General features: G+C 53.6%; 1 protein-coding gene across 1 annotated transcript in view; it reads right to left on the bottom strand.

Annotated features, from left to right (window-relative positions):
* Nucleotides 1-13,785: 13,785 nt before the first annotated feature.
* LOC149442165 (uncharacterized) overlaps nt 13,786-25,174 on the bottom strand; it is a 38,093-nt gene continuing 26,704 nt past the window's right edge. The window contains exon 2 of the mRNA XM_089656434.1: nt 13,786-15,306. Coding sequence (XP_089512560.1) covers nt 13,990-15,282 — 1,293 coding nt within the window. The 5' untranslated portion in view covers nt 15,283-15,306 and the 3' untranslated portion in view covers nt 13,786-13,989. The remainder of the gene's footprint in view (nt 15,307-25,174) is intronic.

Here is a 25,174-nt window from a genome sequence, read left to right as displayed (position 1 = left end):
CTGGGAGCTGACAATCTAGGAGGGAGGGGTGGTGGCACAGGAGGAGATAGCTGCGTCTCCTCATTGTTCTTTGGTCAGGTGTGATGGCTCGCTGTCCACAGAGGAGTGTTTGATTCTATAATTCCCTTTCCTGCAGTGAAGTCTCCTGATTCCGCAGACAATGGCGATTGTTTAGAAAACACACTTTTGCAGATCTGAGAGTCACCAACATCAGATCCACCATTATCTTTCTGGGGGGACTTTGTTTGATCACCTGGAGGCATTTCAATAGTACATTGTGTCTGGAACAAGTCTCTTCATCTCATTGTCTCTGTGATCCACTACAAGGTCATTTGAATTCTAACCATGAAATGTTAACCCCTCACAGACAGCTGGGCTTCTTACTGTTGGAAATCATATTTTTAATGAATAGTCCCCCAAAAGTCACTACACATTGACACCATTGATGGGATCTATTTCTTCTATTGACACCATCAATGGGAAACTATTCCTCCCAGTGACACCATCAATGGGGTACTATCTCTTCCATTGACACCATGGATGGGATCTATTTCTTCTATTGACACCATCAATGGGGCACTATTCAACCCACTGAAACCATCAAGGAGCACTATTCTTCCCAGTGACACTATCGATGGGAAACTATTCCTCCCAGTGACACCATCAATGGGTTACTATCCCTTCCATTGACACCAATGATGGGACTCTATTCCTTCCACTGACACCATCAATGGGAAACTATTCCTCCCAGTGACACCATCAATGGGGTAATATCCCTTCCATTGACACCATTGATGGGACTCTATTCCTTCCACTGACACCATCAATGGGAAACTATTCCTCCCAGTGACACCATCAATGGGGTAATATCCCTTCCATTGACACCATTGATGGGACTCTATTCTTTCCACTGACACCATCAATGGGAAACTATTCGTCCTAATGACACCATCGATGGAAAACTATTCCTCCTACTGACACCATCAATGGGGCACTATTCAACCCACTGACACCATCAAGGAGCACTATTCTTCCCAGTGACACCATCGAGGGGGAATTGGTCTTCCTACAGACACCATCATCGGGACATTATTCCTTCCACTGACACCATCGAGGGGCACTAGTCCCCCTACTGACACCATTGATGGGGCACCATTTCTCCTACCAGCACCATCAAGGGGCACTAGTTTTCCTACTGACACCATCATTGGGGCACTATTCCTCCAGTTGATACCATAGAGGGGCACTATTCCTCCTACTTATATCAAGAATGGGAAATTGTTTACTCCCACTGACATCATCTATTCCTCAATCCGACACCATTGATTGGGCACCATTTCTCCCACTGACACCATCATTGGGACACTGTTCCTTCCACTGACATCATTGACAAGGCACTATTCCTACATCAGACACTATTGATGGGGCACTATACTTCCCACTGACACCATCGAGAAAGCACTATTCCTTCTATTGACACCATCAATGGGGCATTACTCCTCTCACTGACACTATCAATGGGGTACTATTCCTCCCACTGACACCAATGACGGGGCACTATTCCTCCCACTGACACCAATGATGGGGCACTATTTCTCCCACTGACACCAATGATGGGGCACTATTCCTGCCACTGATACCAATGATGGGGCACTATTCCTCCCACTGACACCAATGATGGGGCACTATTCCTCCCACTCACACCAATGATGGGGCACTATTCCTCCCACTGACACCAATGATGGGGCACTATTCCTGCCACTGATACCAATGATGGGGCACTATTCCTCCCACTGACACCAATGATGGGGCACTATTCCTCCCACTGACATCAATGATGGGGCACTATTCCTCCCACTCACACCAATGATGGGGCACTATTCCTCCCACTGACACCAATGATGGGGCACTATTCCTGCCACTGATACCAATGATGGGGCACTATTCCTCCCACTGACACCAATGATGGGGCACTATTCCTCCCACTGACATCAATGATGGGGCACTATTCCTCCCACTGACACCATTGATGGGACGCTATTCCTCCCACTGACACCAATGATGGGATGCTATTCCTCCCACTGACACCAATGATGGGGCACTATTCCTCCCACTGACACCAATGATGGGGCACTATTCCTCCCACTGACACCATCAATGGGGCACTATTCCTCCCACCGACACCAATGATGGGGCACTATTCCTCCCACTGACACCAACGATGGGGCACTATTCCTCCCACTGACACCATCAATGGGGCACTATTCCTCCCACCGACACCAATGATGGGGCACTATTCCCCCCACTGATACCAATGATGGGGCACTATTCTCCCACTGACACCATCAATGGGGCACTTTTCCTCCCACTGACACCAGAGATGGGGCACTATTCCTCCCACTGACACCAATGATGGGACACTATTCCTCCCACTGACACCAGTTATGGGGCACTATTCCTCCCACTGACACCAATGATGGGGCACTATTCCTCCCACTGACACCAATGATGGGGCACTATTCCTCCCACTGATACCAATGATGGGGCACTATTCCTCCCACTGACACCAATGATGGGGCACTATTCCTCCCACTGATACCAATGATGGGGCACTATTCCTCCCACTGATACCAATGATGGGGCACTATTCCTCCCACCGACACCAATGATGGGGCACTATTCCTCCCACTGACACCACACCATCAATGGGGCACTATTCCTCCCACTGACACCATCAATGGGGCACGTATATAAAGAATGGGGCATTTCTTCTCCCGCAGGTCACAGTCTGCACCCCGTGAAGCCTGAAGTAAACTGGTCCTTTGTTGAGGTTTGGAGTCCCCGGATTTGGTGAGTAGTGAGTGACACCATTAGGTGTTCACCATCCCAATGCAGAAGTTGGAGGAAGGCCGTTCCTTTATGGAAGGACAGGGACTTGAGGAATGCTCCTCAGGGCTCCCTAGTAGGCCTCTCAGACAGGGGGCTGTGCGGGTGATGGGGGGTGCAAGGATGGACAAGAGGGTCCTTCCCCAAACTCCAAGTAGTACCTCGGGGTAATGCAGGTTCTGCCCCTGAGGAATCTCTTCTACTGTAGCACCTTCTTTGTTAGGCTGCTTGTGGGTAGAGCAGAGAAAACCCAGGGAGCAGAGAACCCCCGGAGAGCAGAGAACCCCCAGAGAGCAGAGAACCCCCAGAGAGCAGAGAACCCCCAGAGAGCAGAAAACCCCCGGAGAGCAGAGAACCCCCGGAGAGCAGAGAACCCCCGGAGAGCAGAGAACCCCCAGAGAGCAGAGAACACTGGGCGAGCAGAGAACACCTGGAGAGCAGAGAACCCCTAGAGAGCAGAGAACCCCTGGAAAGCAGAGAACCCCCGGAAAGCAGAGAACCCCCGGAGAGCAGAGAACCCCCGGAGAGCAGAGAGCCCCCGGAGAGCAGAGAACACTCGGAGAGCAGAGAGCCCCCGGAGAGCAGAGAACACTCGGAGAGCAGAGAACACTCGGAGAGCAGAGAACACCCAAGGAGCAGAGAACACCTGGAGAGTAGAGAACCCCTAGAGAGCAGAGAACACCGGGCGAGCAGAGAACACCTGGAGAGTAGAGAACCCCTAGAGAGCAGAGAACACCGGGCGAGCAGAGAACACCTGGAGAGTAGAGAACCCCTAGAGAGCAGAGAACACCGGGCGAGCAGAGAACCCCTAGAGAGCAGAGAACACCTGGAGAGCAGAGAACCCCTAGAGAGCAGAGAACACCTGGAGAGTAGAGAACCCCTAGAGAGCAGAGAACACCTGGAGAGTAGAGAACCCCTAGAGAGCAGAGAACCCCTGGAGAGCAGAGAACACCTGGAGAGTAGAGAACACCTGGAGAGTAGAGAACCCCCGGAGAGCAGAGAACCCCCAGAGAGCAGAGAACACCGGGCGAGCAGAGAACACCTGGAGAGTAGAGAACCCCCGAAGAGTACAGAACCCCTAGAGAGCAGAGAACACCGGGCGAGCAGAGAACACCTGGAGAGTAGAGAACCCCTAGAGAGCAGAGAACACCGGGCGAGCAGAGAACACCTGGAGAGTAGAGAACCCCTAGAGAGCAGAGAACACCGGGTGAGCAGAGAAACCCCTAGAGAGCAGAGAACACCTGGAGAGCAGAGAACACCTAGAAAGCAGAGAACACCTGGAGAGTAGAGAACACCTGGAGAGTAGAGAACACCTGGAGAGTAGAGAATCCCCAGAGAGCAGAGAACCCCCAGAGAGCAGAGAACCCCCGGAGAGCAGAGAACACGCAGAGAGCAGAGAACACGCAGAGAGCAGAGAACCCCTAGAGAGTAGAGAACACCTGGAGAGTAGAGAACACCTGGAGAGTAGAGAACACCTGGAGAGTAGAGAACCACCAGAGAGCAGAGAACCCCCAGAGAGCAGAGAACCCCCAGAGAGCAGAGAACACCCAGAGAGCAGAGAATCCCCGGAGATCAGAGAGCAGAGAACACCCGCAGAGAAGAGAACCCCAGGATCCTTGGTGAGATAGAACAATATATTAGCACAGGTCCAACAATGCGCCATCAGACGCAGCCAAACGGAGCCACTTACAGAACTGCAGCAGGGATCTTGAGATGAATCCGACAGCTTCTGCCAGGAGGGGCGGTAATGCGGCCTGTCCATGCAGCACCCAAATGGGAGTGAAGATCCTGCAGATTCCCTACTTCTCTAGAACCTTTCCCTTACTGCTAACAGCTGTTCCAGCCAGACGGGGAACCTGTCCCTACACTAGCCACTCACACAAAGAGTTCTATACCCAGGAACCAGGGTCCTAAATAGGCTCTGCCCTACCCAAGATGGCCGTTGAGGTCATGTGGGGTGTCAGCATCCAATCTGATGGCTGCAGAAAGTCATAGAAGAACCAAGTTCCTCACAGCTTCCTTCCCCTACTGAATTGCCGCTTCGGTCAAGCGCCACATACAGAGTGCAGTACGAACTGCACCTGCATTTGTCAGGGTCCTGTCCACAGCAGAAGTTCTGGAAGATCTGGCATTTCTGCCAGTAACCTGCATGGCCGCAGAAGCACACATCAGCCTCAGTTTGGTGCCAGACAGCCTTTATAAGGAGGCTCATCACTTCCTCAAGTTGCTGGTTGATCTCTAGCTCCCCGTGCCCTGTTCCTGGTTCCTGTGATTGTGACCTGTGATTTCCTGTTACCGACTCGGCTTGCTCCTGGACCCGTCTCTGCTTTACCTCTGCTTTACTCCTGATCTGACCTCGGCTTGGCTTACGGATTCTCTCTCTCTCTCTCTCTCTCTCTCTCTCTCTCGCTCCTCTGTGTATGACCTCGGCTATCCCATCTGACTATGACCGCTCTGATTCCCACCTGGTACCTCACCTTGGCTTGAACCGACTACCCAGCAAACATCCAAATCCCGGAAGGGCTTGCATACCACGCACAGGCGCCTCCTGTCTGCAGACCTATCTCCGTGCACCAGCTGTGCTTCTGAGGGGACCACCAACCAGCACTCCTACAGGCGACCTGTGCAACTTTGGGCCTGACTCCCGCTGTCCCACTCTCAGGGGAGTCCGGAACTTAGCCACAAGGGAAACCCTCTCTCCACTGGCCTCCATCACCAGGTACGTGATAGTATGTGTGATGGAGGAGGGATACAGGGAGAGACCAATGTGTGTGTGATGGAGGAGGGATACAGGGAGAGACCAATGTGTGTGTGCCGGAGGAGGGATACAGGGGGAGAACAGTGTGTGTGCAGGAGGAGGGATACAGGGGGAGAGACCAATGTGTGTGTGATGGAGGAGGGATACATGGGGGGAGACCAATGTGTGTGCTGGAGGAAGGATACAGGGGAGAGACCAATGTGTGTGTGCCGGAGGAGGGATACAGGGGGAGACCAATGTGTGTGTGCAGGAGGAGGGATACATGGGGGGAGACCAATGTGTGTCTGCTGGAGGAAGGATACATGGGGGGAGACCAATGTGTGTGTGCTGGAGGAAGGATACAGGGGAGAGACCAATGTGTGTCTGCTGGAGGAAGGATACAGGGGAGAGACCAATGTGTGTGTGCTGGAGGAGGGATACATGGGGGGAGACCAATGTGTGTCTGCTGGAGGAAGGATACAGGGGAGAGACCAATGTGTGTGTGCTGGAGGAGGGATACAGGGGGGGAGACCAATGTGTGTGATGGAGGAGGGATACAGGGGAGAGACCAATGTGTGTGTGCTGGAGGAGGGATACAGGGGGAAACCAATGTGTGTGTGCTGGAGGAGGGATACATGGGGGGAGACCAATGTGTGTCTGCTGGAGGAAGGATACATGGGGGGAGACCAATGTGTGTGTGCTGGAGGAGGGATAAAGGGGGAAACCAATGTGTGTGTGCCGGAGGAGGGATACAGGGGGAGAGACCAATGTGTGTGTGCAGGAGGAGGGATACATGGGGGGAGACCAATGTGTGTCTGCTGGAGGAAGGATACATGGGGGAGACCAATGTGTGTGTGCTGGAGGAGGGATACAGGGGAGAGACCAATGTGTGTCTGCTGGAGGAAGGATACAGGGGAGAGACCAATGTGTGTGTGCTGGAGGAGGGATACAGGGGGGGAGACCAATGTGTGTCTGCTGGAGGAAGGATACAGGGGAGAGACCAATGTGTGTGTGCTGGAGGAGGGATACAGGGGGGGAGACCAATGTGTGTGATGGAGGAGGGATACAGGGGAGAGACCAATGTGTGTGTGCTGGAGGAGGGATACAGGGGGAAACCAATGTGTGTGTGCTGGAGGAGGGATACATGGGGGGAGACCAATGTGTGTCTGCTGGAGGAAGGATACAGGGGAGAGACCAATGTGTGTGTGCTGGAGGAGGGATACAGGGGGGGAGACCAATGTGTGTGATGGAGGAGGGATACAGGGGAGAGACCAATGTGTGTGTGCTGGAGGAGGGATAAAGGGGGAAACCAATGTGTGTGTGCCGGAGGAGGGATACAGGGGGAGAGACCAATGTGTGTGTGATGGAGGAGGGATACAGGGGGAGACCAATGTGTGTGTGCTGGAGGAGGGATACAGGGAGAGACCAATGTGTGTGCTGGAGGAGGGATACAGGGGGAGACCAATGTGTGTGTGCTGGAGGAGGGATACAGGGCAGACCAATGTGTGTGTGCTGGAGGAGGGATACAGGGGAGACCAATGTGTGTGTGCTGGAGGAGGTATAGAGGGGGAGACCAATGTGTGTGCTGGAGGAGGGATACAGGGGGAGACCAATGTGTCTGCTGGAGGAGGGATACAGGGAGAGACCAATGTGTGTGTGCTGGAGGAGGGATACAGGAGGGAGACCAATGTGTGTGCTGGAGGAGGGATACAGGGAGAGACCAATGTGTGTGTGCTGGAGGAGGGATACAGGGGGAGACCAATGTGTGTGTGCTGGAGGAGGGATACAGGGGGGAGACCAATGTGTGTGTGCTGGAGGAGGGATACAGGGGGAGACCAATGTGTGTGTGCTGGAGGAGGGATACAGGGGAGAGACCAATGTGTGTGCTGGAGGAGGGATACAGGGGGGAGACCAATGTGTGTGCCGGAGGAGGGATACAGGGGGGAGACCAATGTGTGTGTGCTGGAGGAGGGATACAGGGGAGAGACCAATGTGTGTGCTGGAAGAGGGATACAGGGGGAGACCAATGTGTGTGCCGGAGGAGGGATACAGGGGGGAGACCAATGTGTGTGTGCCGGAGGAGGGATACAGGTAGAGACCAATGTGTGTGCTGGAGGAGGGATACAGGGGGAGACCAATGTGTGTGTGCCGGAGGAGGGATACAGGGGAGAGACCAATGTGTGTGCTGGAGGAGGGATACAGGGGGAGACCAATGTGTGTGTGCTGGAGGAGGGATACAGGGGGGGAGACCAATGTGTGTGATGGAGGAGGGTTACAGGGGAGAGACCAATGTGTGTGTGCTGGAGGAGGGATACAGGGGGAAACCAATGTGTGTGTGCCGGAGGAGGGATACAGGGGGGAGACCAATGTGTGTGTGATGGAGGAGGGATACAGGGGGAGACCAATGTGTGTGTGATGGAGGAGGGATACAGGGGAGAGACCAATGTGTGTGTGATGGAGGAGGGATACAGGGGAGAGACCAATGTGTGTGTGCTGGAGGAGGGATACAGGGAGAGACCAATGTGTGTGCTGGAGGAGGGATACAGGGGGAGACCAATGTGTGTGTGCTGGAGGAGGGATACAGGGCAGACCAATGTGTGTGTGCTGGAGGAGGGATACAGGGGAGACCAATGTGTGTGCCGGAGGAGGGATACAGGGGGGAGACCAATGTGTGTGTGCTGGAGGAGGGATACAGGGGGAGACCAATGTGTGTGTGCTGGAGGAGGGATACAGGGGAGAGACCAATGTGTGTGCTGGAGGAGGGATACAGGGGGGAGACCAATGTGTGTGCCGGAGGAGGGATACAGGGGGGAGACCAATGTGTGTGTGCTGGAGGGGGGATACAGGGGAGAGACCAATGTGTGTGCTGGAGGAGGGATACAGGGGGAGACCAATGTGTGTGCCGGAGGAGGGATACAGGGGGGAGACCAATGTGTGTGTGCCGGAGGAGGGATACAGGTAGAGACCAATGTGTGTGCTGGAGGAGGGATACAGGGGGAGACCAATGTGTGTGTGATGAAGGAGGGATACAGGGGGGGAGACCAATGTGTGTGCTGGAGGTGGGATACAGGGAGAGACCAATGTGTGTGTGCTGGAGGAGGGATACATGGGGGGAGACCAATTTGTGTGCTGGAGGAGGGATACAGGGGGAGAGACCAATGTGTCTGTGCTGGAGGAGGGATACAGGGGGAGACCAATGTGTGTGTGCTGGAGGAGGGATACAGGGGGGAGAGACCAATGTGTGTGTGCCGGAGGAGGGATACAGTGGGAGAGACCAATGTGTGTGTGCCGGAGGAGGGATACAGGGGGAGACCAATGTGTGTGTGACGGAGGAGGGATACAGGGGGAGACCAATGTGTGTGTGCTGGAGGAGCGATACAGGGGGAGAGACCAATGTGTTTGTGCCGGAGGAGGGATACAGGGGGAAACCAATGTGTGTGTGCTGGAGGAGGGATACAGGGGGAGACCAATGTGTGTGTGCTGGAGGAGGGATACAGGGGGAGACCAATGTGTGTGTGCTGGAGGAGGGATACAGGGGGAGACCAATGTGTGTGTGCTGGAGGAGGGATACAGGGGGAGACCAATGTGTGTGTGCTGGAGGAGGGATACAGTATAAAGTTCCTTTACCTTGTTACGCAGGACTTTTGACAGTTATTTTCTGCTCCCCATGGCTCAGTATCTAGCCCGCTCCATGTGAGAGCTAACAAACACACTATATATACACAGACTCTAATTGCAATTTAAAAGCCACAGATGTGGGAAATTTCCCTTTAATTTCCATTGTACCCCGTGTGTGTTCCCTTGTGTGTCTGTACCAAGACTGAACATTCTAGGGGGTGGAGACTTCTGATCTGGGGGGCGGAGACTTCTTATCCGGGGGCGGAGACTTCTGATCCGGGGGCGGAGACTTCTGATCCGGGGGTGGAGACTTCTGATCTGGGGGGCGAGACTTCTGATCTGGGGGCGGACACTTCTGATCCGGGGGCGGAGACTTCTGAGCTGGCCATTTTTTTGTGATTTCTGTTATCATTAGGATTTAAGAAGCAGCCAAATAACCATGTGATCATAAATGGCTTCTTGTCATCATTATCTTTAACCCCTCACCTACGGGGCACTTCTACCCGCTACCTGCCTCCTGGGCAGTGTCACCCCCCTCCTACCCACCGGGCACTTCTACCCCCTTCCTGCCCACCGGGCACTTCTACCCCCTTCCTGCCTACCAGACACTTCTACCCCCTTCCTGCCCACCGGGCACTTCTACCCCCTTCCTGCCTACCAGACACTTCTACCCCCTTCCTGCCTACCAGGCACTGTCACCCCCTTCCTACCCACCGGGCACTTCTACCCCCTTCCTGCCCACCGGGCACTTCTACCCCCTTCCTGCCTACCAGACACTTCTACCCCCTTCCTACCCACCGGGCACTTCTACCCCCTTCCTGCCCACCGGGCACTTCTACCCCATTCCTGCCTACCAGACACTTCTACCCCCTTCCTGCCTACCGGGCACTTCTACCCCCTTCCTGCCTACCGGACACTTCTACCCCCTTCCTGCCTACCGGGCACTTCTACCCCCTTCCTGCCTACCGGGCACTTCTACCTCCTTCCTGCCTACCGGGCACTTCTACCCCCTTCCTGCCTACAGGGCACTTCTACCCCCTTCCTGCCTACCGGGCACTTCTACCCCCTTCCCGCCTACAGGGCACTTCTACCCCCTTCCTGCCTACCGGGCACTTCTACCCCCTTCCTGCTTACAGGACACTTCTACCCCCTTTCTGCCTACTGGGCACTGTCACCCCCATCTTGCCTACCGGGCACTGTCACCCCCATCTTACCCAATGGGCACTTCTACACCCTTCCTGCCTACCAGGCACTTCTACCCCCTTCCTGCCCACCAGACACTTCTACACCCTTCCTGCCTACCAGGCACTTCTACCCCCTTCCTGCCCACTGGACACTTCTACCCCCTTCCTGCCCACCGGGCACATCTACCCCCTTCCTGCCTACAGGACACTTCTACCCCCTTCCTGCCTACAGGACACTTCTACCCCCTTCCTGCCTACAGGACACTTCTACCCCCTTCCTGCCTACAGGACACTTCTACCCCCTTCCTGCCTACAGGACACTTCTACCCCCTTCCTGCCTACAGGGCACTTCTACCCCCTTCCTGCCTACCGGACACTTCTACCCCCTTCCTGCCTACCGGGCACTTCTACCCCCTTCCTGCCTGCAGGGCACTTCTACCCCCTTCCTGCCTACCGGACACTTCTACCTCCTTCCTGCCTACCGGGCACTTCTACCCCCTTCCCGCCTACAGGGCACTTCTACCCCCTTCCTGCCTACAGGACACTTCTACCCCCTTCCTGCCTACAGGACACTTCTACCTCCTTCCTGCCTACCGGACACTTCTACCCCCTTCCTGCTTACCGGGCACTTCTACCCCCTTCCTGCCTACAGGACACTTCTACCCCCTTCCTGCCTACAGCGCACTTCTATCCCCTTCCTGCCTGCTGGGCACTTCTACCCTCTTCCTGCCTGCCGGGCACTTCTACCCCCTTCCTGCCTGCCGGGCACTTCTACCCCCTTCCTGCCTACAGGACACTTCTACCCCCTTCCTGCCTACCGGGCACTTCTACCCCCTTCCTGCCTACAGGGCACTTCTACCCCCTTCCTGCCTACCGGGCACTTCTACCCCCTTCCTGCCTACCAGAGACTTCTACCCCCTTCCTGCCTACAGGGCACTTCTACCCCCTTCCTGCCTACAGGGCACTTCTACCCTCTTCCTGCCTACAGGGCACTTCTACCCCCTATCTGCCTACCGAGCACTTGTACCCCCTTCCTGCATACAGGACACTTCTACCCCCTTCCTGCCTACCGGACACTTCTACCCCCTTCCTGCCTACCGGGCACTTCTACCCCCTTCCTGCCGACAGGGCACTTCTACCCCCTTCCTGCCTACCGGGCACTTCTACCCCCTTCCTGCCTACCGGAGACTTCTACCCCCTTCCTGCCTACAGGGCACTTCTACCCCCTTCCTGCCTACAGGGCACTTCTACCCCCTTCCTGCCTACCGGGCACTTCTACCCCCTTCCTGCCTACAGGGCACTTCTACCCCCTATCTGCCTACCGAGCACTTGTACCCCCTTCCTGCCTACAGGACACTTCTACCCCCTTCCTGCCTACCGGACACTTCTACCCTCTTCCTGCCTACAGGGCACTTCTACCCCCTTCCTGCCTACAGGGCACTTCTACCCTCTTCCTGCCTACAGGGCACTTCTACCCCCTTCCTGCCTACAGGGCACTTCTACCCCCTTCCTGCCTACAGGACACTTCTACCCCCTTCCTGCCCACCGGGCACTTCTACCCCCTTCCTGCCTACAGGACACTTCTACCCCCTTCCTGCCTACCGGACACTTCTACCCTCTTCCTGCCTACAGGGCACTTCTACCCCCTTCCTGCCTACAGGGCACTTCTACCCTCTTCCTGCCTACAGGGCACTTCTACCCCCTTCCTGCCTACAGGGCACTTCTACCCTCTTCCTGCCTACAGGGCACTTCTACCCCCTTCCTGCCTACAGGACACTTCTACCTCCTTCCTGCCTACAGGACACTTCTACCCCCTTCCTGCCTACAGGACACTTCTACCCCCTTCCTGCCTACCGAGCACTTCTACCCCCTTCCTGCCTACAGGACACTTCTACCCCCTTCCTGCCTACAGGGCACTTCTACCCCCTTCCTGTCTACAGGGCACTTCTACCCCCTTCCTGCCTACAGGGCACTTCTACCCCCTTCCTGCCTACCGGGCATTGTCACCCTCTTCCTGCCCAGGCCATTTTTATAATTTTTTTCACACAAATAGAGCATTTTTTTGTTTTTGGAAAAAAAATGTTTTCTTTGTTTCTATTATAAAATTTTGCAAACATAATTTTTCTCTTTCACTGATGTGCGTTGATGAAGCTGCACTGATAGGCAGCTCTGACGGGCACTGATAGGCAGCACTGACGGGCACTGATAGGTAGCTCTGACGGGCACTGATAGGCAGCACTGACGGGCACTGATAGGTAGCTCTGACGGGCACTGATAGGCAGCACTGACGGGCACTGATAGGTAGCTCTGACGGGCACTGATAGGCAGCACTGACGGGCACTGATAGGTAGCTCTGATGGGCACTGATAGGCAGCTCTGATGGGCACTGATAGGCAGCTCTGATGGGCACTGATAGGCAGCACTGACGGGCACTGATAGGTAGCTCTGATGGGCACTGATAGGCAGCTCTGATGGGCACTGATAGGCAGCACTGACTGGCACTGATAGGTAGCTCTGACGGGGACTGATAGGCAGCACTGACGGGCACTGATGAGGTGGCACTGATAGGCGGCACTGGTGAGCTGGCACTGATATTCAACAATGATTGGCACTGATAGGCGGCACTGATGGACACTGATGAGTGGCATTGACTGACGGCACTGACTGGCGGCACTGCTGGGTACTGAAGGCTGGCACTGCTGGGCAGCACTGATGGGTGGCAATGCTGGGCACAGATGCACGGCACTGGTGGGTGGCACTGCTGGGTACTGAAGGCTGGCACTGCTGGGCAGCACTGATGGGTGGCAATGCTGGGCACAGATGCACGGCACTGGTGGGTAGCACTGCTGGGTACTGAAGGCTGGCACTGCTGGGCAGCACTGATGGGTGGCAATGCTGGGCACTGGTGGGCAGCACAGCTGGGCACAGATGCACGGCACTGGTGGGTGGCACTGCTGGGCACTGGTGGGCACAGGTGGGCGGCACAGCTGGGCACAGATGCACGGCACTGGTGGGCAGCACTGGTGGGCACCGATCACCAGGACACTGATCATCAGTGCCCTGATAATTGGTGCTGATCCATCCTCTAACAATTGCCGGTTCTCAGTAGTCCTTTCCTCATGCTGTGACAGTGTGAGGAAAGTGCAGCCGAGAACCAGCAATTGCATTTCCCGGTGATCTGCTGTCATTGTCATCCTACGGACACAGCGATCACAGAGACCGCAGGGTGCATGCCCCCAGGGGCCCGAGGGAGGGCGCGTTTTGGGAGGATGTCATATGACACCCTCCCAGAACTGGCCAGCCACAGTGAAGAAGAATTATATATATATAATATTTTTGTGTATTTTCATTCTTGAGGGATCTTAGATTTATTAAGTGTCAATATTAATTTCAATCACAGGGAGGTATGCAGCCGATGTTTCCAGAACCATTCATTTGGATGTGTGGGGATGGGTGGAGACAATTTCTGAATGAGGTCATTGGTAAATGTTGACATTTGAATCATGAACACATTGAATTCCGGGATTCCAATCTTCGCTCCACAATACAGGATATATAGGTGGACTATTGCTGAGGGAAAAGTCTCTGAATCACCTTCTCTACATTGGGCACCAAGGACATTTTGTATCTCTTCAATCTATCTTTTGGAATGAGGTCCTCTACGGTGAGGTGGTCATCCTGCTTACAATGGAAGAGAATTGACATTTTTTTAGATAATTCCTTCGAAATTCCTCTAAACTGCAGAGCTGAGTGAATAGATGCCTGAAATACGTCTCGGGGATTCACAATCATTTTCCGTGCATTGAAGATTTCCTTAATCACAGGGACTTGGAGAAGGTGAGTGAGAATATTGACCCCGGGAACATGGGACCACATGTCAAATCCAGAGATGTTGACTGAAGTAGGGAAGACGTAATTCGCAATGCAGAAGACACTTGTACCTGGGTGTTTATTCTGGAGACTCTCCATCAGTGATGACCAGTCCCAGTCCTTGACTGGAAGAATAATTTCATCTATGTCATGGAGGAGAACAAACCTACTTTTGTACATGTTTCTGTATAGACAATCATTTAAGGTTGCAGTTTGTCCAAAGTATCCAATCTCTGCAGTGAGTCCTTTGGAATACTGCCATTTATTTGATGTCTGAAGATGGTGGTCTATTGGCCATGACACCACCTCTAGAGTTCCTTCATCAATGTAATGGCGCAACACCTTATCTACAGCCTGGGAGCAGCTGGTGTTATAGATAGTGACTCTTGAGGCCCCCAGAATCTTGTACATCTCAATACTCTGGATCATCTGGAGGACATTGTTGTAGTTTCCAAACAAAGTAGGGATACAGACAGTGAAATTGGAGGAGATTGGTGGCGGTGGACGGTTTCTGACTTCAAACAGGAGGCTCTGACTTGTATTTGTGGAGATAGTTGAAGAGAAGGACATATAAATGTAATTACATCCAGAGGGTTCTGCACATAGAAGATCTGCTGTTCCATACGGGAACCCAAATCTGTCACTGTGAAGATCTATTTCTGCCCTCATGAAGACATTCTGATTGGAGGAACAATGGAAGATACAGTAGAGTTCCTTCACAGATACATGGAGGATGGTGATGACCCGGACTGATTGGCCAAGTCTAGGCTCATAATATGGAGAGATGATAAATGTTCGATGATCCAGAGCAGTAATGGTGTCTGTGGCAATGGGAAGTTCCTGGAAATTCATCTTCACTGTGGCAATGGGAAGTTCCTGACAACTCGTCTTCTGATGTCCCATTTCTGTATGGTAGGAGTATAAAAGGATAGCAGTGCAAATAATAATGGACAGTGCGCAGAACATGTATCTAGAAGACCTCAACATTCTGGTCCCATCAAGTGATCACAGCTGTAAGAAGACAGGAAACAGAGAATACAACATAAAATACGTTCAGTGAGATTCACAATCTGTAACTGTAATGTAGAAATAAGTGAATTGTTCTGTACCAGAGGAGCTTACACTCTGCACCAGAGAGGTTGTGCTGCAGTTGCTCTCCCTCTCCAGACAGTAGGGGGCCAGGCCTGCTCGCCAGGGGGCTAGGCTCAGACCATGCTCCCCCTGAGGGACCCAGCTTGCCCTCCCATACTTCACCAGCACCTGAAGACCTTGGCTGTGGCCCTAAAAGAGGGGAATCCCTCCCTGTCTTCAGAGAGCGGGTTGCTGATTATCTGGTGAGAATTGCGAAGGAGGAGGAAAAGTTGATGAATCTGAAAGCAGACTACAAGAAGAAGAAAGTTCTCCATGACAAGGCATGGAGCAGCAAGCGGCAGAGTCTGAAGCCGGAGATGAAAGGTTTGGAGGACGTCAGGAAGCAGCGGCAGAGTCTGAAGCCGGAGATGAAGGGTTTGGAGGTCGCCATTAGGAAGCAGCAGAATCTGGTAAAGGCACTGAAGGAGAAGAGCGGAGCTTTTGAAGAAAAGTTCCGGAATGAGGAAAGGTTCCGGAAGATGAAAGGAGACTCCGGTAAGGATCCAGCATCGGCGGTGGCAGTACGGGTGGAGAGCGAGGAGGGGGTCCAGGATGCTGCCCCTGCTATCCCATCCACCTCAGGATCTGCTTCCCTGGAGGAAATGTCAGCCTCTGCTTCCCTCCCTCCACAGCAAGCTGGAGGAACAGCACAGGAGGTAGAGGAACATGGCGGAGGGCTGCTAAAGTTCATTGAGGAATTGGAGTCTTCCCTAATTGGAAGAACCTTCCGCTTTTCTGAGGACTCTGAGGATGAGGATGACGGTGAGGACTCTGTACCTGGTCCTGTAAAGGAGAAAAAAACAGAAAAGCCATGCTTTATTAAAAGTGCCAGTTTGGACTCCAACATGGACAGCCATGTGCACTGCAGTGTTTTGGAGGGAAATCCTCCAGTGTGTGCACAGAGCTCTGCAGGGAAGATGGCTGCTGTGCCTGCAGGACTGCACTCTGCTGGGACTGTGGACTCTGATACCTGGAACCCTTTGACTGTGGACTCTGATACCAGGGACCCTGTGACTGTGGACTCTGATACCAGGGACCCTGTGACTGTGGACTCTGCTGGGGGGAAGGTAAAGGTGGGATCTGAGACTTTTTCTGGACAATCCCTGCTGATGGCTGCAAATGCAGCAGAAAATGGTGGGAGGGAAGATGTCAGCTGCACTGTGAAAGGTGTTGCTGAAACCCAGGGGAGAGTGACCAGGAGTGGAAGGCTTTTACCTAAGAGGAGTATGTTGGGGGAGGGGGAGACAGGAGCATCTGGTGTGAGTGGGTCTGCTGGGAGCAGTAGTGCCACGAGTGAAAGGAAACCTGTGAATGATAAGAGTGCTTGCAATGCTGGAAAGGGGAATGCCTGTGTGTTGGTGGATGGAGTGACTGCTGCTGCCTCTGATGGTGGTTTGCAGAGCGGGGGCTCTGAGGTTCCTGCAACTAATGGGCAGGGTGCAGCTTTAAGGTTTGATGCATCTAATGCTGCAAATAAGACCTATGCTGGGGCTCTGGCTGGGAGGAGGGGGTCACATCAGGCTGTCAGCTCTGGGGGGAGGTCTGCTGCAGGTCTGCCATCTGCACCCCTATCCTTCAGGAGGAGGAATGTGGTGCAGCTCAGATGGGAAGGTGGGGGTGCTCCCCCGGTCAGGAAGTTGGTGGTGGACAGGATTTTGGAGATGGGGTTCAGGGCGGATGACATCTTCGCCTTGATCAGCCCTGTAGGATCCTATGAATATGACCTGTCCTTTGTCCGTCTCGAGTCTCTGGATATATTCTGGGAGACGTATGAACACATGTATAAGGGTCTGCCGGAGTGGAGGGGACTTGTCCCAAAGGTTGTCTCACGCCAACCTCTAGTGAAGACGGTCACCATTCTAGTACGGAATGAGTCAATTCCTTCTGCTGACTTGGCTGTCTGGCTGAGGAGATTTGGGGAGCTACTGACCCCCCTGAAGAAGATTGTGGATGAGAGAGGGATATGGACTGGTGGGTGGTCGGTGCAGATGAGGTTGTATGTGTGTGGGAATGTGGTCCAGCATCTGCCCTCCTCAGCCTTCATTGGGAAGGATAGGATTGTGGTGTTCTACCCTGGACAGCCCAAGCTCTGCAATAAGTGCGGTTCTCAGGATCACTTCGCCTCCTCATGTCCAGAGATGAAGTGCTCTCTGTGTCAGGATCTGGGGCATCTGGTTCTTGGGGTCACTTGGCCTCCTCATGTCCAGAGATGAAGTGCTCCCTATGTCAGGATCTGGGGCATCTGGTTCTTGGGGTCACTTGGCCTCCTCATGTCCAGAGATGAAGTGCTCCCTATGTCAGGATCTGGGGCACCTGGTTCTCGGGGTCACTTGGCCTCCTCATGCCCAGAGATGAAGTGCTCCCTATGTCAGGATCTGGGGCACCTGGCTAAGGATTGTAATATCATCAGGTGCAATCTGTGTGATAAGGTTGGCCATTCGTACAACCGGTGCCCTGAGGCCATGCACAACCAGTCAGCTTTGGTGGAAGAGTTTTTTCGTCTGGACATGGAGGAGGCAGAGGAGAGGGAGGCTGTGCCAGGGGTCCCCAATGTCTCTGTCCCTGTGGTCCCAGTGTCTGATGGTCCCTCTAATGTGTCATCTCCTTGTGTTGTGCCCCCTGAGTCAGTGTCCGTGGATGTTGTGTCTGATCCTCCTGTGTCAGTTTCCCCAGAGGTAGTGGGGGCTGTGGAGGGAACTGGACCAATGTGTATGGTTGCACCGACCCCCCCTCCCCGGCGTCGGAGGGTCAGAGCACGTGAGGCGCTGGGGGGTGAAGTGAATGATGGTGGGGGTATTGGGGTGAAGGTTGGGGGGACTGCTGTGGTGAGTGGAGAGAGTGGGGTGGATGATGTTGTTGGTGATGGTGGAAGGGAAGGGGAGGGGGCTTTGCGGTCCGGTTTATCAAATGATGATATGGAGTGGTTGGAGGCAAAAAGGAAGTCTGGGAAGAAGAAGCGGAAGAAGGATGTGCCTGTACCTGACCCTGGGAGGGTGGAGGTGTCAAACACATTTGATGTGTTATCTGAGGTGGAGGATGAGGGATCTTCAGGGGATGAGTCTCTGGTTTCCATGGAGGAGGAATCACAGAGGACTCTGAAGCGTGTAGGGTCTCCAAGTAGGGAGGGGGGTAAGCAGGCTAAGTACCTCGATCATCCTGATGGCGGTTCCCACTCCTTTGAAGGTGGCGACCATTAATGTCTCCAGCATAAAATCAGTAAGCGCTCGTAACATGGCCTTATTTTTGCTCAGCAGGTTTGATGCTGACATTTTCTTTTTGCAGGAGACCAGGTTGTCCAGTTTGGGGGATGTTCATATGGTGAAGGAGTGGAGGCGCGGCCCCTCCTTCTGGTGTCTTGCGGCCGAGCCTTACACTGGAGTTGCGGTACTTTTTTCCGGCATGGTAACCTGTCGGCGGATTATTGAGGTAGAAATGGGGAGATGCATGGTCTTAGACGTCTCCATGGGGGGCAGGACCTGCGCCTGATTAACATCTATGGGCCCCAGACAAAATGGGACAGGAAATGCCTCTTCATGAAGATCAAGCCTTTCCTTTTTACAGCCCAGCAAGTTGTCTTCAGTGGTGACTTTAACACCGTCACTAGGACTAAGGACAGGAAAGGTCCCGGAGTCAGGCTGGACTGTGACGGCTAGAGAGGCAGGTCTGTGTCAGGGCTCCAGGGTATGACCAGAGGTGTGTGACTGACGCAGGGAAACGCAGACTTCAGATATGTGATAAACAATATAATTTATTAACACTAACAATACAAACATAAACGCAGTGCAATACTAAACATAATACAGTGCAAACAAACCAAACCAACCACCCACACATAACAGTACATACAAGCAAGCGTCGTCAGGCAGGCCGGGTCAATATCAATAGGGCAGGTAGGTACAGGGGGAGCAAGCGGAGATGGGTCGGGGTCACAGGCCAGGTTCAGCAGGTAGCAAGCAGCGTAGTACAGAGGGTCAGGCAGAGGGATGGTCAGGGTCACAAGCCAGGGATCAGAACAGGTAGCAAGCAGCGTGGTACAGAGGGTCAGGCAGAGGGATGGTCAGGAGCGAGCCGGGATCAGAGCAGGAGAAGTCAGCAGCGGTTCAGATCAGGCAGGGTCAGCAAAGGAACAGAAACAGGATGCAGGACAGATACAGGGCCCAGGACAAACACAACACCAAGGCAGAGTCTGCAGGTCTGGCCATCCCTTAAATACACCAGTATAATCAGTTCCAGGTGTTAGCTGGCTGCAAGGTTGAGTCTCTGATTGCTGGGAGCACCCGCTGGCCAGCCCTGGTACTGCAGATCAAAAGGCAGGTGAGTCCCACCATTGCTAGCCAGTCCATTCCTGACAGTCTGGTTGATGTGCACATTCATTGCTGCCCAGACGACACGGGATTCACTTTTCAGCGAGGTTCTAGTCAGAGTAGAATAGATAGGTTTTTTTTAAAGGGGAACTCCGCCTTCTCGGCACCAGTGTGTCAGGCGGTGGAGTTTTCCGATCACTGTATTCTGTCTGTGACTCTGAGTGGCCCCGATACACCACCTAAGAGGAGGGGTACCTGGAAGCTGAATTCGGCACTCCTGGACGATGAGAAGGTGAGTCAATCCTTTGAGGACTTTTTTCAGGCACAGGTATCAATCATGGACGTCTGCAGCAGTAAGTCCGAGTGGTGGGAGCTTACAAAACGAAGGATCGTTGGGTTTTTCAAGGCCATAGGAAGAAATAAACAGCTTGATAAGTATGTCACCTACCAGCGTCTGCGGAGGAAGCTCGATCGGCTTGTCTCGAATAATGGAGATCCAGGGACGATCTCTGAGGTCAAACTCTTGCTCAGGCAGTGTCAATATGACAGGCATGCCTCTTTGGTTCTGGAAAGGGATTATGGGAAATATCACTCGCCCGACCCTTACCAGAACTGTAAACAAGGTAGAGCAGTTAAGTCAGTTGTAGGCCTGGTTGACAGTACGGGTTCCCTGACAAAGTCCAAGTCGGGGATCCTGGAAACCTCCAGGTCATATTATACTGACCTTCTGGGTAGGAGGGACCTCGATCAGGCGAGCATGTTGGGTTTTCTGGACTCTACTCCAGGACTGGGAAATGGCAGTTCTCCTGTGAGTCCTGGGTAGGAGGGACCTCGATCGGGCGAGCATGTTGGGTTTTCTGGACTCTACTCCAGGACTGGAAAATGGCAGTTCTCTTGTGAGTTTGACAGAGGACATCACAGCAGATGAGGTGGTGAAAGCTATTGATCAGCTTGCCATGAAGAAGTCGCCTGGGCCAGACGGATTGACAGCCAAGTTTTATAAGCACTTCAAGGTGACTCTGGCCCCATATTTGGTGGAGGTGTTTAATGGCTGTTTGAGAGAGGGTTCGCTCTCTCCCTCCATGCAACAATCTGCAGTGATTCTTCTGTCAAAGGGTAAGGATTCCTCGAGAATTGAGAATTGGCGACCCATTAGCCTTCTCAATGTTGATAGGAAGATACTGGCAAAGATTATTTTCTGGCGTTTATTGTCTGTTGCGGGCAATTTACTTTCTCGCCATCAGCACTGTTCGGTTCAGGGAAGAAGCACTTTTTCAGCGGTGTTAGCTGTCCGGGAGGCCCTGGAGCGGTGCAGGGCTGCAGGCTGGGGAAAGTTCCTGCTGGCATGGGATCAGGCCAAAGCTTTTGATCGAGTCAATCATGAGTACCTATGGCTGCTTCTTGGCAAGTATGGCCTGGAAGGGGGCTTCATCGATTGGCTAAAGACCTTATACAGAGGGGCTGAAAGCTTCATGCTTGTAAATGGTTGGATTGGACGGCCCTTTGAGGTTGGCTCAGGTGTGCGTCAGGGGTGTCCTTTGAGTCCTCTGCTATATGCGTTTGTAATCGATCCCTTCATTCGGAGGTTAGAGAGCGGACCGTTGTGTGGAGTTCCTTTGGGCATTCCTGGGGAGCCCCCTCTGAGGGTCGTGGCCTATGCTGATGACGTGTCTGTTTTCATCTCCGGGACGCAGGAGGCGGAGGAGGTGGTCTCGGTGATGGAACAGTATGCTGAGGCAGGAGGCGGAGGAGGTGGTCTCGGTGATGGAACAGTATGCTGAGGCAGGAGGCGGAGGAGGTGGTCTCGGTGATGGAACAGTATGCTGAGGCAGGAGGCGGAGGAGGTGGTCTCGGTGATGGAACAGTATGCTGAGGCAGGAGGAGGAGGAGGTGGTCTCGGTGATGGAACAGTATGCTGAGGCAGGAGGTGGAGGAGGTGGTCTCGGTGATGGAACGGTATTCTGAGGCAGAGGAGGTGGTCTTGGTGATGGAACAGTATGCTGAGGCAGGAGGTGGAGGAGGTGGTCTCGGTGATGGAACAGTATGCTGAGGCAGGAGGCGGAGGAGGTGGTCTCGGTGATGGAACAGTATGCTGAGGCAGGAGGCGGAGGAGGTGGTCTCGGTGATGGAACAGTATGCTGAGGCAGGAGGCGGAGGAGGGGGTCTCGGTGATGGAACAGTACGCTGAGGCAGGAGGTGGAGGAGGGGTTATCGGTGATGGAACAGTATGCTGAGGCAGGAGGAGGAGGAGGTGGTCTCGGTGATGGAACAGTATGCTGAGGCAGGAGGAGGAGGAGGTGGTCTCGGTGATGGAACGGTATTCTGAGGCAGAGGAGGTGGTCTTGGTGATGGAACAGTATGCTGAGGCAGGAGGCGGAGGAGGTGGTCTCGGTGATGGAACAGTATGCTGAGGCATCTGGCTCAAAGATCAATCAGGATAAGAGTGAGGTTTTCTGGATGGGGGAGGAAGGCGAAGGCTTTACCCTTCCGGACGCCTTCCCAGAGCCCCAGCAGGAAGTTAAAGTATTAGGCATCAGATTTGGTCCCGGTGATTACGGCCTTGCAAATTGGGTAAGCAGGCTACAAGATGCCGATGCCAAGGTGGCCAGCTGGAAGGATTGGAAACTCTCTTACAGGGAAAGGATTGACCTGATTAAAACTTACCTGATCCCGGTATTTCTGTATGTCCGCTTTGTCTGTGTTCCAGTGTCTCTCTATGCGAGGATCTACAGTTGTTTCTTCCAGCTGTTATGGGGGCACAAACTGAACCTCATTAAGAGGTCTGTAACCTACCTTCCCAGGCGGGTGGGTGGCCTAGGTATGGTCAACCCAGTGGTTTTCTTTTCTCTGATGTTTTTGAAACATAATTTTGGTAGCATGCTGGCAGAGGAACCGCCTGGGTGGGTTGGTATTTTTCAGTCCTGGTTTAGGCCTTTTCTGCGGAGCTGGGAGAATGGTGGGCCAGTGTAAAGCCTGAAGGTCCATCATGGTAAGCTCCCGGCTTATGTTTCCCCATGTCTGAAAATGCTTCGGCAATGGCGAGTGACGGCGGAGGAAATTAAATCTCTTCCTAGGAAGGCCCTGGAGAGGAGGGTTGTTGAATCTGCCTTTAGTGAGCCATTGGCCTTGAGGGATTGCCCAGGCCCAGTTATGAGGGACGGGTTGCCCAGGCCCGGTTATGAGGGAGGGTCTGCGTTTGATGAATCTGGAGAGAATCCCTTTAAAGTTTCGGGATTTGGCCTGGCTCTCGTTCCATGGCAGACTATGTGAAGGGCAACCTGAAGCATCGCTCTGCGGAGAACCGTGGTTGTCCAAGAGTGGAGTGCGGTGGGGTGGAGGAGACGATGGACCATTTCTTGCTTCGGTGCCCCTTCAATATAGATGTCTACAAGCGGGTGGGTGGGGCTCTGGGGATCCCTTTCCTTTCCCGCTTGAGTTACGCGGAGTGGTCTTACGGAGCCTTTCAGACTCACCGGGACTTTGATTTTGAGACACTTTTTCTAGTTAGCTTAGTAGTCCGTTACTACACGTGGAATGCACGGTGTCAGGTTTCCATTCGCAAAAAAGTCCTTCCTGTCGAGGTGGTGGTGAACAACATTCTGGGTGAGGTTGGGAAGATTCGGGGTCTTGAGAAGGACAGGTGGCGGCCGGGAGCCTGGACAAAGGCGTGGAGGAATGTCAGGTCCCCGTAGCTGCTGTCTGTCAGTCTCTGGGGGCGTGGCTTCTCTTTCTGTCCTTTCACGTCCCCTAGATTTTGTAACATCAGATTTTTGAAGAAAGGCTGCATGCATGGGATCGATGTATGGGATGAATGTGTGGGATCGATGTATGGGATGAATGTGTGGGGTGAATGTTTAATCGTTTCTTAGCCTGAGGGGGTGTTTAGGTGACGGTCAGGATTTACTATTTTGCTGCAGTAAGCTGGTTTTGTTTAATTATATATATTTTATTCTGTATATATGTAAATATGATTTTTTATGATGTTTTTGTTTGCAAGATTTTAATAAACATTTAATAAAAATTTTACAATCTAATGCCCCCTCCCCCGCAGTCCCATCAGTCTCTGTACCAGAGGAGCTTACACTCTAATGCCCCCTCCCCCACAGTCACATCAGTCTCTGTACCAGAGGAGCTTACACTCTAATGCCCCCTCCCCCACAGTCCCATCAGTCTCTGTACCAGAGGAGCTTACACTCTAATGCCCCCTCCCCCACAGTCCCATCAGTCTCTGTACCAGAGGAGCTTACGCTCTAATGCCCCCTCCCCCACAGTCCCACCAAGCCTACTTTGTAACCCTCATCAACACCCTCTCCACCTGTCCCCGCCGGCTCTTCTCCACTTTCAACTCTGTACCAGAGGAGCTTACACGAGCGGTCGTAGAGGTGGTGGGGTCGATGTGCTCTTGTCACCGCTGACCACCCTCCAGGTCCTTCCAAATTCCCCCTCTCTATCCTTCTCCTCCTTCGAGGCTCACTGCATCCGACTCTTCTCCCCCACCCCTCTGAGGATTGCAGTAATCTATCGGCTTCCTGGACGACTTTTCCATCTGGCTGCCCTTCTTCCTCTCCTCTGAGCTCCCCACTATCATCCTTGGAGACTTCAATATCCCCATCAATATCAATAACCCGGCTACATCCCAACTCCTCCACCTAACCTCTTCTTCTGCACTCACACAGCGCACACAGTCCTCCACCCACACCGACGGGAACACCCTGGACCTCGTCTTCTCCCATCTCTGCACCCCCCCCCCCCAAATCACAAACACCCCTTTCCCCCTCTCTGACCACAACCTCATTACGTTCTCCGTCTCCCAGTCCTATAACGCCTCCCCCCCCCAAACGTCAAACCATCACCAGCCGTAACCTCCGCAACCTGAACCCGGCCCCTCTCCACTCTGCAGCTGACCGTCTGTATGACAGTATCCTTCCCCTGTCCTGCCCTGACCTGACCACTACTGCGTACAACGACTCACTGTCAGCTGCCCTAGACTCCCTGGCACCCCTAACCACACGTAGCATCAGACCCCGACCTCTCCAATCCTGGCAGACTGACCACACTAAACATCTTAAACAACGCAGTCGTGCGCTGGAACGATTATGGCGCAAAACCAGATCCCCTCGAGTGTTCTCCCTCTACAAATCCGCCTTCCTCACCTACACCTCCTCCCTCCATGCCACCAAACAAGCCTACTTCGTAACCCTCATCAACACCCTCTCCTCCAATCCTCGCCGGCTCTTCTCCACTTTCAACTCCCTACTCTCTCCCCCCCACCTCCACCCAGTACCTCACTCACCGCTCCCCGCCCCCACCCAGCACCTCACTCACCACTCCCCCACCCAGCACCTCACTTACCGCTCTCCCCCCCCCCTCACCCCCACTCAGTACCTCACTCACCACCCACGAGATTGCCGATCACTTCCAAAATAAGATCGACGCAATCCGTA

This window comes from Staurois parvus, unplaced genomic scaffold (genome assembly GCF_062004578.1).
Source record: "Staurois parvus isolate SC_StPar_1 unplaced genomic scaffold, SC_StPar_1.0 ptg000905l, whole genome shotgun sequence".
Lineage (NCBI taxonomy): Eukaryota > Metazoa > Chordata > Amphibia > Anura > Ranidae > Staurois > Staurois parvus.
The sequence above is the reverse complement of the archived record's forward strand: the minus strand, read 5'-3'. Positions and strand labels throughout refer to the sequence as shown.